Consider the following 14,175-nt stretch of genomic DNA (forward strand, 5'->3'; position numbering starts at 1 on the left):
GCAGCCATTTTTACTGTGGCGCCCAGGGAGCAGTTGGGGGTTCGATACCTTGCTCAAGGACACCTTAGTCATGATATTGCTGGCCCGAGATTCGAACCCACGACCCTAGGGTTAGGAGTCAAAAGTCTCTAACCACTAGGCCACGACTTCCCTAATATTGTTGTTATTTCTGTATTTTGATCAAGTAAATGCACCCCCAGTGAGCATAAAATTCTTCTTTCATAAATCTCACAAATCCCAACCTTTTGTATAGTAGTGTTTCATTGTCAATAGCTTCATTCTAATAGTGTCATTATCATCAATTGTATGTAAATTTGCTAAAACAGAAGTTGTTATTGGATTTTCCAAACTTAGCAAGGTGCAATGCACTAAAAATCTTCAGAAATGTTAAGAAATTTAACTTGTTAAAGTAAATGAGATCTGTACATCTGTAATATTTCTCTCCAGTTTATACGTGATTTAAGAATAACCCAACTACACCTTGATAATTAACTTGAAATAGTTTTTGGTTTGACCTCTGTGACACTTCTTCTTCATGGCCTTTGTTCTTCTGCTGCGCTCTGTCTCTTGTTGGCCTTTATTATGCTTCTGCTGAATGCTCTTTATCAGAGCCGCTCTATAAAGTTGGATTGCCAGGCAACAGAAGGTCAACCGCCTTTTTAAATGGTCACCGTGGCTGCAGTCTGAGAACTGAATAAACAAATCTGTGTGAAATATGCTCATTATAGCTCGTAAGGACACCTTCACACCTCCTTTTTAAGGGGCTCCTGTTATTGCCGCTGATGAATTCTTTCACTTTAGATATACTCACAGGAGTTCAAAGTAGAAATGTGAAGCAGTTTTTATTTTAATTTTTTTATTACTTAGACCTGAATTCTTCACCACAAGAAGTTGTACTGTTGTCTAGTTGTCTTTTTGCAGTTATCTTTTCTAGGTGAATGAACATTTTCTAATATTAAAAAATATATAACATAATATTATTTGCATGCAAACTACACCTATGTGATATTTTTTTATTTATTATAATTGGAGGCATGCCAGTAATGCTGTCCATATATGTATAATATTGTGAATAATTTTGGAATATATATATATTTTGCATCTGCTTGTGTCTGGTCCAGTTTGTATGCAGTTCTTAGTCTGCTGTCCGAAGTGTCATGTGATAATTGGGGTCCTTCAGCGATGGCAAGGCTGTTTTATTGATCGCTTTAATGCTTGCCCAGCATCAGTACAGCCCAAGTACCGATCAGAAACATGGGGATATAATCAGAGATGAGGCCAATTAACTAAAAACAAACACTTAAAGTAATCTAAAACTGATGTGAAACATTCATTACAACTGATCTAAAACTGGAGCAGTGCTCTTACAAGTAGCAGTGCTTGAAAGGCAGGGAAAATATTGTTCAAATTATACGTTTTAGTTTAAGGAATATTAATGCAGTGATGCTTTTAAAACACTGAAATAACACGGGTCCTATTTTTGTAGTATTTTTGGTGTTTATCTTACTTTGGGAAATTTTGATGCAAAATGTTAAAAAATAGACATAATTATTGCATGATAGACTCCTTTGTTTTGCTATAGCTTATTTTAATTTGTTAAATCTTAGAAAAAGTACAGGTTGATTGGACATGCATTTAGGAAAAATAAATTAATAATCTGTTCGCAAACCAAGTACGCCAGCTTGGCATAAATTTGTTGGTAGTGTTATAAATGGCAACCAACAGACAGTCATAATTAGTGTAAGAATTGATAAATAAATATGGTAATGGTTTATTAGATTTTTGCATCATAGTTTTATAAATGTTGTATTAATAGTTTTTTAATAGATTTTTGTATTTAAGGGTTCAGAGTCTGGGGAAACAATACAAACCATACAGAAAGCACTGAAAAGTATTGTAATGTGACTTCATTTAACAACAACAACAAAAAACCTGAAAAACTTTGTTGCCAAATGCCTTCAATGAAAAGTAGCTAAAGTCTGCTTGGAAAAAGTCACTAAATGTCGCTAGAGGACATTATGCACTAATTAGCATATTCATTACGTCATAACATCATATCGGCCCTTCATTCATTTCCATTTTATACATCCTATTCCTATTTTAATTCAGCCAAATTCCAAAGAAATTTGTTCTGATTTACATATATTTATGTTAGTGTCTCAGAACTGCTCTGAACTGCTTAAATCTTGATATAAAAACAATACCTGCCATATTTTTTGCCCAAAATTGCCAATAATATCACAAAATAGGTCCTTGTCACAAAACATTAATAAAGGTTGCTGCAGCAATGTGAAAGTCACTGAATTTGGTGACAAAATTCCCAGACTGGCAACACTGAAAGAGAGAGGTCATGGGTAATCGTCATCCTTCCCATCAGATGCTGTTCACCAAATCGAAGTCATGAAAAACCAAAATACACTTCTCTCTTTCTTTCAGTCAGTCTTTCCTACCATAATATTGAATCAACTTATAATTAGCAAGGCTGCAAGTCACGCCAACAAAGCTTTAGAGTCTAAGTCTGATATACAGTATGGAAACAGTGACCTCTGTGATCCCAAGCAGAATCTGAATCAGTCTAGCTTTAAAAACCTAATGGTTAGAATCAACAAGTTTCGACAAAGTGCCTTTGACTCCTTCCTGAGACATTTAACCAAATACAAGTGAAAGCTTTCCTTTCTTCTTTTCGCTTCCTCTTTTTTTTTTTTTTTTTTTTTTTTGTGCAAATGAGCAACACCCAAATATGGCTCAAGTAGCCTGCAGTCACATGCAGTTTTGATTACATGGCAAATGATAGCCTTTGGACACATTCTCTCCTAATGATTTCAGAAGTGAAGGCAGGTTGTGACCAGTGGGACTTGCAGGTCACCCAGAGAAAGGCTGAAGGAAGAAATAAACCAAAGGGTAGACTGATCGGTGGAATAAACCCAAGGATTGGTTTGGTTGCTGTGGAGTGCAAATGCTTTTTAAAGAGAGCTGGCAGGTGTTGTCATGGTTTGTAGCTTTCAGTGTTGGCTTTGAGAGCGCGAACCAGACGATATGACACACTCTCCAGAGATTTGTGGTTTTGCTTTACTGTCTGTTTCTCACAGGTTGTTGAGACAGTCTGGGTCTATTTTGGTAAAACTGTAAATAGTGCAGTTATGTCAGTGCCCTGGTTACGAGCGCTGTAAGATAAACAAGTGTTCATTTTAGGGGTGCAGTGGGATTAACAACAGTTATAGACAGCAATCTACATGCATCATTTAATGTAGTTAAACTACAGCCATGATACTTGTAAAATATGTTTTTAGTAACACTACAAGCCACACTGCAAGCTACTAATAAAAAGTTATCTTGGCCGATGCTAAAATGCTTTAATTGATCATAATTATAGCTCATTTGGCAGCTACATGGCTAAGTATCTTCTTCCAAATGAATTTAGGTACAGTATCTCATGAAAACATTTGAAAAACTGTTTCTTAAAATGTATCTAAACTTCTGTCTTTGAGTTTTTGTTGATATGGGTTTGTGTGGGTTTTCTGTTAATTGGTGAATAATTGGCAAGTCTTACCCAACACCCTCTTTCTCTCTTTCTCTCTCACACACCCTCGACAGAGACAAACATAACATTCACACACACACGCACACACACACACACACACACACACACACACACACAGCAACCTTTCTCACACCAGAAAGCTGTCAGATAGGTCGATCCCTGACAGCTCTCGGTGCACAGCATGAAACCTGTGAACGTGAAGGCTAAACTTGACTCTTAAGAGCAAACAGGTCTTCTCAGAAAATGTTTGAGAAATTTAGAGATGATGATTCAGCCTGTAATCACTTTGGATGATGGCAATTATGCTCTCAGACAAAATTGTTGTTCTTGAGCATCCCGGGGTGATGATTGCGAGCTGATAACTTTATTACCATGAAAGAGAGTTGTGACAGAGGCTGATTATCTTTCTTGGTTCTGTGGCTGCTAATGAAATCATGGCTGTTTTTGGCATGAACGTTGTTTTTCATTCCACACATAGAGCTTTACTGTTTGAGTTCTTTATTTCAGAGCTGGCAAAGTCTGCAAAACACATATTTAAAATAAATAGCTATTTTTGTTGGTGTTCATGAAGTGATTTTAGAACTATGGGAGTGCAGAGAAATCTACATGTGTGCTCTTTGTTTTATTTTATTTTATTTTATTTTATTTTATTTTATTTTATTTTATTTTATTTTATTTTATTTTATTTTGTTTTGTTTTATTACACCCTTAGTCAAAATTAATCATTTTATCTTCAGAAATTTTGCAAAGCTTTCCATTTATCAGCAGTACTGGTGTTGATATTAGGGGTCTTGGTATTTAAACGAATTGAATTTAAATGTAATATATTTTTTAAAGTTGTAATTTACATTTATCTTATGTTATTTATTACAGCCTATTTATTGATGTTAATAAAATTTTTAATATTAAATAATGATAATTAAACATTCTATCCTCAGAAATTATTTTTTTATTATTTTTTTTTATTAAAAAAATAAATTAAAATTTTTATTCTCAGACACTAACAATATTATATTATATTATATTATATTATATTATATTATATTATATTATATTATATTATATTATACAGCCTATTAATAGTTAATCATTTATTTATTTATTTTTTATTAATTCAAGTTTCAATTAAAGTTTTTTTGTATAGCGCTTTTTACGATACAAATCATTGCAAAGCAACTTTACAGAAAATTTAGTTTCTACAATATTTAGTAGTAGCTTATAAGTGGTGATCATTTGATGTGCATATGACAGGAATTTTCTGAAAAATTAATTCATGACATAGCCAACCAGACAATGAACACTATTAACAGCAATTATAATGTGATTGCATAGTAAGTAGCAATATTTGTTTGCAAAATGTTACAAAATGTTATCTTCAGATTTCTTCTGGGCGTTCTTATAAGTGTATGGAAAGTCGTATGCTGTAAGCACCATAGAGTCTCATTCTCTATTGTTTTACAGTTTACAAGCCTTCAGTGTCATCCACACCTCACATCACGCAAGGCCTTCTCCTCCACCAGAACAATCACCTTTATTCTCACCAAGGATAGGAGGCTCATTGTCCATTGTTCTGTGTAACAACATACGCATTAGGCCACACAATCTGATGCTTCAGGAGTCCTGAGACTGTCTGAGAGTCAGAGATATTGGTCATTAGGATGTCACTGCAGAATGGCTGCAAACTTCGACAGGAGAGTTTTAATAGCAAGTCATTATTTTCAATGCCAGAAACCCCTTATTTGCTCCAAAATGCCCTGGATAGCTTCCTGTGGTCATGTGATTAGATATGATTTAAGTGAAAAAAATATACAATAAAAGACATGAGTCCAGAAGAAGCTACTCAAGATACTTAGCAACTTGAGTTAAAAACAGCGGCTTCAAAATTCACTTTTTTTTAGTTTAATGTATATTGTAAAGCAAAATGTGAAAGTTTCTTCAAGTAAATGTAACCAAAGAGCTTGTTTGCTCATAAATCGTAACCGCTTTTCTCAAAAGCCATAGTAAATTCATGAGGGAACCTGTGGTGAATTACCCTTCGGGTTGGCCTACAAATTACCATCATGACTGAACGGCTCTATAGAGAGAGGAAAGACAGGGCTGCAGGGACTTTAAAAGGGTAAAACTGGGAAAGAAAGACGAAGATTAATGATAAAGAGAGAGTTGAATGTAAATGCACGGAAGACTGGGACAGGGGAGAGAACAGAATTATAAAAAGAAATACTACAGAGCCACAAAACTTTCCATTGAGACAGGATCAGGTAAGGGAGTGCTGAAGTCAGCAGCACACAGGAAGTCCAGGTAATGAGACACACCAAGAAGGACTCCATTTCTTAGATTTAAATTGGATTGGCTGTCTATTTCATGTCCTGATAAGACACTGTTGGCTCAACAATGAGACACCGTATCAGACAAGTGATTGTGATGTTGTTGCTCTCTCCTGATCTCGCACTCTTTCTCTCTTTTCCAGCTCTCACAGAAGCTGATGTATCCAAAAATGCAGTAAAGGTGTCCTTCCACGACTCGCCCATCACCCAGAACAAATCGGAAGCTTCTGTTCCCATGGCCAGCTTCATCATCATCATCATCCTCGCTCTGGCACTGCACTGGCCCTTCATCTGAAAGGCCACAACTGCATACACACACAGTGATCATATGCACAGATGGGTGAACATCATGAAGAAGTGTCAAGGGCATATTTACCTCAAAAAAAAAAAAAAAAAAAAAAATTAAATCATTAAAATATAGTTACATTTTTATCAGCCATTACTCAACTCTTCAGTGTCACATGACCCTTCAGAAATCATTCTAATGTGCTGAATTATCAGTGTTGGAAAAAAATAATGAAATATAAGTATCCTGTAACAGTTTACACAACCATTCAAAAGTCTGGCGACTTTCAGGAAAGTTACATTGATAAGAAGTAATAGTTAATACTTACATTGTTGCAAAATATTTATATTTTGAATAAATGCTGATATTTTAAGAATCCTGAAAAAAAAGTATCACGGGTGCCATGAAAATTAAACAATAAATAAATAAATAAATTAAGCAGCACAAATGTTTCCAATATTGATATTAAATCATCATATCAGAATGATTTCTGAAGAGTCATATGACACAGAAGATTGGCTGATGAAAATAATGCTTTGCCATCATAGAAATAAATTATACTTTAATGTATAATAATTCTGTTATTTTAAATTGTAATAATATTTAACAAATTTACTATTTTAGCTGTATTAAATGGCATCTTGATTCGCATAAGATACTGCTTTAAAATACATTAAAATACTTTTTATTTTAGCTATTATTTTTTGCATTGCAGTCAGCTACTAAGAATTGGTGGAGGGCATTGTTTAAATTTGGTTCATTTATGGCTAATATATATTATAATATATAATACGCATCATGGTCTTAATGTTAACTATAATTTCTTGTTTCTTTCTTTTGATTTTGGGGTGAAATATGACCCAGTCATTTCCTGACTGTTCATAAGCGATCACCTACACTGCACCCCTAAATATTCACATCGCAGGGTTGTTTCATTATGTTCCCAGCCGCATTTTTGTGGAAGAATCCAGCCGGGAAACTAGCGGTTCTGTTTGGGGTGTGTGATAGGGTGTGAACCCTATCCACTGACTTCTAGAATCGGGTCAAAACTCTTATCATCACTGACTTGGACTGTGGAATGCATGATAAAGTATACAGTATGTGGAATCATCGCTCGTGACCACACAACAAAAAAAGAAACAGAATTTGTCTGCATAGTCAGCTAGGGATTTTTCCACCATACACACAGAGCATTATTGAGTCTATGAATGATATGCACATTGTAGTATGTATATAGTTTGAACTGCCGCTGAATTTATAGGACGAATAGTTAAGTATCACACAAACTTTTTTTTATTTTTATTTTTTTTTATAATACATTTCATCAGCTCTAACTGAAACCCAAACAAACACATAGTTATAAAGACATAAATCTTACAAAGTAGTGGCAATGTTCTTGGGCTTGTTTGCACGACTTTCATGGCTTTAAAGGGCTCAAACATCCCTTTAATACTTAACTTAAAAAATAAAAATAATTCCCGCAATTACCTTCCAAGTGCACTGCTTTTCTAAGAAAATGCGCTTTTAACTTAAAGATGAACGTTTATTAAACATATTTGAGATATACCTTGCCATTTGGAGTATATACCTGTCAATTTCATGAGGTAACATTTTTACAGAATTACATATTTGAAACTGCACTAATTGTACTTATATATAAAAAAGTGTGGTATTTGGTGTTTGCGTGAATGTTGTCATGTTTAATAAAGTAGAAGAAGAAGAAGAAAAAAGATCAACAAAATCACAGATATGCAGAATGCCTTTCTTTTATAAACAATAAACTTAAAGCAAAGCAATGCAAGATGTTTAGAGATACCAAATATTTGATATAATAGCTTCTTTAGCAACATAAAATGTTTTTAATTTCTATTATATGTTAACATTTAAGAATCTGTATTACAACTTTGTTCTTACACAGAAGCAAAGGTCTAATGAGTCTGTAAAAAAAATAATTCTGTGTCTGATTGCACATGGATTGCTACATTTGATTTCCTTTTATATATCTCTGATGTTGGTTCTATAATGTTTTTATATGAACCTTCATGTTCATGAATCTTCATACATTCGATATATTTAGGGATTGCATGATGAACTCTTCACCTTAAGGAAGTTTATTATTGTTTAAAAGTTCACCTTTTGTTTTCTGCAGAAGAAAGTATGTCATACCAGTTTGGAATGACATGAGGGTGAGTAAATGACGATATAATTTAGATTTTTGGGTTCATTGTTTTTTTTTAATATTAATAAAAGTTATGAAGATCAATGTGTGATTATGCAAATACAAAACCAATGTTCTTACGCCAGCGTGGTATATTTCTGTGTATGACTGTAAAACGGATTGTGATTACATGGAGTTTGCTGTGTTTTATTTGTTTGTTCATAGTTTGGTTGGCACAGATAAACACCTACAGTATGGCTCAGCGAATGAAGCTACTGAAAAATCAGATATACTCAGCGCTTATTAAAAAGTTCAAATGCTATTAAAGCGATAGCTCGATTCTCTGCTCTTTCCCTTTCTGAGAAAAATCTAAATAATGGGTTTCAAAAATGAATTGAATTAAAAAAAATCTTAATAATTTAAATGGTAAATAACATACCTCTCTCAGGCCCTTATTGGTTCTATTTTTTTTCTTTTTTCTAGAAAATCAGTCTTCTTTTAATCTCAGTCCCTATTGATGAAGATTAATTTTGTTGACCTGTTGCCCTTCATGTAGTTCCAAACCCGTATGACAGAAACATGATCGAGTAAGCAGGTTCTTCGGCAAGAACCAACTGGAAAAGATGATTTGTTCACTGATCCTGTCCTCTTCAACTCACTGACTCTGTGATCTGGGATGTGCTGGTTGGAGATATCATCTCATATTATTACTTAATTTTTTTTTCGGTCATGCTGAGTTATTTTATGGCTTTAGAAAAATTGTGAATATTGCTCACAAGTTATATCGACAACTTTAATAGTGCTTTTTTGCTGTTCATACTTTGTCTACAGGTTTGGAACAACATGATGGTGAGTAAATAATGACAACATTTTCAAATGTGGGTTATTATTTTTTTTTTCAAAGCCTCAGTCACAAAAGTCACATTTTCCCTAAACCACCTTCTCCTCTCTATTCACCACACAGATACTTAATCTACTTAAAATTAGTCAATTCTTTCACTAATAAGGTGATTTGAACTAGTCAGCTGAATATTATAAAAAGGTGGGGAACTTTTTATTTTAATAAAATGCCTTTCTCCAAAGTTTAACAGTCTGTACTAGTGTGGTCAAATACCAAAATATAAGCTCATATGTGTTTTGATATTGCAGATGGATTTCACAGCACTTATGTGTCTTTGAATGGAACTCATCATAGTGAACGAACAAAGTCATGAATTGCAGTGCTTTTACTTGACATCTATCTGGAGAACCAGTCCAGAATAATATGCTTTTATGGAACCCGAGACCTCATTTATTTTTCTGTTAAATGTGGAAAATCCACATAAGAGTGCTGCTTTCCTTCCATTTTGAGTGAAGCGCTGAGAAGCGTCTGAGAGATTTTTCTGCAGTTGAGGTCTGCACAGAAGTTGATGAGTCATAAATGTGAGCCCACAGAGTGTGGACACGTGATTATTTTTAGACTTTCATTTGAATGATGATTTCAAATGGTACAGTGTTTCACTTTTCATTGCAGACTATATGTATTCTCTCAACCAAATGAATACAATTCTCACCTACACTGAATAACTGCACAAATTCCTGTGTTTTGGTAGTGTATGTCCTTAAAGGAACTTTCCTTGTACTCCATTTGGTCTCAGTTTAAGATAATTATATTTAAAACAGACATTTACTGTATGATTTCAGGGTAAATGCTTATTTAAAATAAAACTGTGCCCTAAAAGACAGCATTTGGAACTTTTACAATTCTAGAAGTTTGGATTTGTTCCAAAAACTAAGCTGCCCACCTAGGCAACATTTCTAGGCTTTACAGGTATTTCATTTATTATTACTTATAATAATAGTTAGTATTACTAATAATGATTCACACACAGAGTAGTACAAGGCAGCTTATTAATTTTGGAACAGATCTATTATGTAGCCACTTCAATTTTTCCCCTTAAGTCAGGACAGGTTTCACTATATTTCTGTGAATATTTTGTTAAATTGAATCTCCACAACAATGACAGCAATGTATTTGCCTTCTGTGATTTAGTTTTTGAATTCCATTCATTTGAATCTCACTCTGGAGTCTTTCTGTCTCCGTCTCTTTCGGGCAGTGTAAAGGAATGCAGTTATTTGTGTCTCGTGTTCTCTCTTGAGTTGGTAGAGCTGACGGTCAGTCTGGCACACACACACACACACACACACACAGCTAACGCTAATATAGCAACTACTGGAGCCTACATAACTGTTTAGCCAGCACACAGCCTTTAAATAGAGCCGAATGAGAGACAGTAATGTAATCGAATGTGTTGGACTCGGAGGATCTTCCGCTTTCTTAAACTGGACGCAAGAAACTGATCCGGCATCCTCGTTCTACCTTAGAGTTTCCTTCTTTTCTACAGGTTGCTAAATTTAACACTGTAAAGGTTAGCGTATACTATGAATGATAAATGGTAATTATATATATATATATATATATATATATATATATATATATATATATATATATATATATATATATATATCTCACAAAAAAGCCATGGGAGCTGAGGAACCATTAGTTTGAAAAAGTAGAAAATTGTAGGGTTCTTTTTTGCACCAGTTTCTGTTCCTGTTTGTCCTTATTTGGTCATGTTCCTGTTCTCATTTAGTTTGATAATGTTCCATTGATGTCACCTGTGCTTCCACATTAACCTTTGTATTTAAAGTGGAAGTGAAGCAGTCAGTTAAGTTAATATTATTTAGTAGCGTGTATTGGTGACCTAGAATAGTCGATGCTTTGATTCAGAAGAGCCCAATTCGATACCAATCTCACAGGTGAATATTTAGTGTTATGATCATGCCATACTGGCTATATGGGGGTGCTTTAAATGTCTAATTTCACATAGAACTACTGGTTTTCTCCCAAAAAGTTAATATGCAGCCAATTAAGGTAATGCTGTAAGTAAGAATCTGTAAGAAAGGAGCTTCAAATAAATATTTTTAACTGCGTGAATAAACCCAACCACCCCTATAGATTTAAGTTAAGTTTCAATTTTCATAACATGTGACCGACAGAGGAGCATCTTGGTAGCAGCGATTTTAAACTTTTAACAAGACTCAAATTGACAAGAATTCGATTTTTGCGTATAAAGTTGTTCATCATGGTTCAATTGTAAGCTACTTGTTTTAAATATTTTGTGTGTGTGTGTGTGTGTGTGTGTGTGTGTGTGTGAGAATGTTAATAGTACGCTGTAGGTCAAAGAAAATGCAGTTTTAAGGATAACTCCAACATGTGGATGTATACCAGGGAAATTATTCTATTTATGTATACAGGATGTGCTTCAATTAATTGAACACATGAAAGTACACAAGGCTGAATTTATTTGATCAAACATATAGAGAAACTGCAATGATTTTAAATAAGATTTTTCTATTTTGATTTACTTTAAAATAGTAAATCAATCATTTATTCCTTTGTTGGCAAGGCTGTATTTTCAGCATCATTACTCCAGTCTTCAGTGTCACATGATCCTTCAGAAATCATTCTAATATGCTGATTTTCTGCTTAAGAAACATTTTGTATTGTTGTGTTGCAAATAGTTGTACTACTTAATGTTTGTTTAACCCTGGACGTTGATTACAATTTTCAAGAGTTTCTCAGAAACCACTTTGTTGCACCTTTAAATGTGTCATTGATGAATAAAACTATTAATTTCATGTATCTGTTAACTCTCACAGTCTCTGCTTTTTCTCAGTTTCCATCTGTCTTTCTCAGGTTCTCTCTGAATCTTTTTCGGTCTGTCTCACTCTATTCTTGACTGTCTCACGCCCACACTTCCTGTCTGTCTTTTTCAGATTCACTTGCACTCCATACCAATCTGCCTCTATTTCTGTCTATCACATTTTGTCTTTAAAAGCTTTCAAATGGATTCTCATTAGTGTGTCCATTGCAGCTCCATCTTATATTTGTGATAAGATCTTTATGCATTTTCACTTTTCAGACCACTCCTATTCACATGATGAGTAAGGCAATTCCTGCGAATATAAACATGGGCTCAAACTCCCCTGGAGATTCACCAAAACACTGTCTCACTCTTTCTGTTTCTATTCTGTTTTCTCAACATCGCCTTAATTCCAGTCAGATCCAGTGAGCTGAACTCTCCTGAGTCCAGAACCACATTGAGACAGCTGGGCTGGAGTTCATGACATGATCAAGAACTATCCACAGCATTACTAATGAGTATTTATGATTTAAAATCCATCCGGGGCTTTGGATCTGAAGGAAGGAATGGAGAGAGAAACTGTGGTAGGCATAGCTGAGGGGAAAATCACATGCTTTATTTCTGGGTTCCAGATATTTGTGTGCTGTTTCTCTTTGATTTAGGATTTAGATGCCTACTGTCCAGTCTGCATTCTGTGTGAACCACAGGCAGAACATTCAGCTCTTCCCATAGGAAAAAAAAAAACACCTCTTTAATATCAGCTGTTTCTTTGTGACAGGAATGTGAAGTACATTAATAGATGGCACTTATGCTTAAATGGATGGTCCACCCAAAAATGAAAATATTGTTATCTTTTACTCACCCTCATTCTGTTCCAAACCAGAATGATTTTCTTTAGTCTGTGCAACACAAAAGAAGATATTATGGTAACCAAAGAGTTCCAGTTCCCATTGACTTCCATTGTACAGTATGGCCAAAAAATATAATGTAATTCAATAGGAACTGAAACTCTTTGTTTATCAACATTCTTCAAAATATATTCTGCAAGTCATGCAGGTTTGGAATAACATGAAGGTCAGTAAATAATAAGAGAGTTTTCTCCAGGTCCTGGTCCAAGGTCACATATATGGATAGATATAGTCAGAATGTAGAAATCCTACCATAAAAACCTGTTACCATACCATATGCTGTGGTGAATTGTAAAAAAAAACATTGTTAATGGTTTAAACTCACATGTGCGGCTGTGCGGAGGAATGCCCCAGTAGCGTAAGATGAGGTGCGTGAGCTGGCTACAACGCCCATCGTGAGGGAGAAAGCCTCAGACGGTGTGATCATGGATAGGAGCTCCGCCCCCTGCAGCACGGCTGACAGTAAGCTTATAATGGACCTGGATTGAGGAGAGGCGGAAAAGTACTTAATTGACTGGGAGGATGACCTGCTCCCTCTACTCCCTCCTTCTTTGGAGCCCTCTGTTACTCCTGTTCCCACGTCCAGCCCTGATTGTTCTGCGTATCCCACGTCCTGCACAGAGAGTGCTCCGGTTCCCCTGTCCAGCTCAGATGCGACTCCCGATCCTGAGTTTAGCCCTGAAAGCCCATAGGTTCTGCTCTTGCCTCCTCCTCTGCTGTCGTCTGTCAAGCCCTCTGCTCAGCCTCAGCACACCATCAATACGGTGCTAGCTCCATGGGTCTGCCATCCTCCATCATCGCCATGTCTGGAGAATCCCTCACCTCTGCCTCCAGCCTCTGAGGCCCGGCCTCACCTCGGCTCCTAGGTCCCTCACCTCCACCATCACCCATCGATCCACCAGCTCCACTGGACTCCCTCGTCCCTCCAGATTCCACCTTGGACGGACGGCGACCTGCCATCACCCCAGGTCTCCGCTCCTCCTCTGGCTGTACCTCCTTGTTCCATCCCACTGGCTTCTCCCTCCCGTCAGCTCCACTTTACTCCTCAGTCGCTCCAGCTCAGCCACAGATTTCCGGATCTCCGCCTCGGTCACCAGAGCCCTCCGCTCCAGCATGGCCTCCCAGATCCTATTGGCTCATTGGCTCTCCATCTCTGACTTGGGCTCCTTCACCACCTTCTCCACCACCATTGGTCCACCCACTGGAGTCAGCAGCAATTCCTCCTCCATGGCTCATTGCTCCTTTAGCTCCACCGTGGGTCGACATTATGGC

The 14,175-nt window shown here is 36.0% G+C and overlaps 1 protein-coding gene across 2 annotated transcripts in view; it reads left to right on the forward strand.

The window, feature by feature from the left end:
* LOC127935155 (glypican-5-like) overlaps positions 1-8,648 on the forward strand; it is a 96,261-nt gene extending 87,613 nt beyond the window's left edge. For both annotated transcript variants that reach the window (XM_052532774.1, XM_052532784.1), the window contains one exon: positions 6,009-8,648. In XM_052532774.1, the coding sequence (XP_052388734.1) occupies positions 6,009-6,160 (152 nt within the window). In that variant the 3' untranslated portion in view covers positions 6,161-8,648. The remainder of the gene's footprint in view (positions 1-6,008) is intronic.
* Positions 8,649-14,175: the final 5,527 nt, after the last annotated feature.

Source organism: Carassius gibelio, chromosome A2, assembly GCF_023724105.1.
Source record: "Carassius gibelio isolate Cgi1373 ecotype wild population from Czech Republic chromosome A2, carGib1.2-hapl.c, whole genome shotgun sequence".
Lineage (NCBI taxonomy): Eukaryota > Metazoa > Chordata > Actinopteri > Cypriniformes > Cyprinidae > Carassius > Carassius gibelio.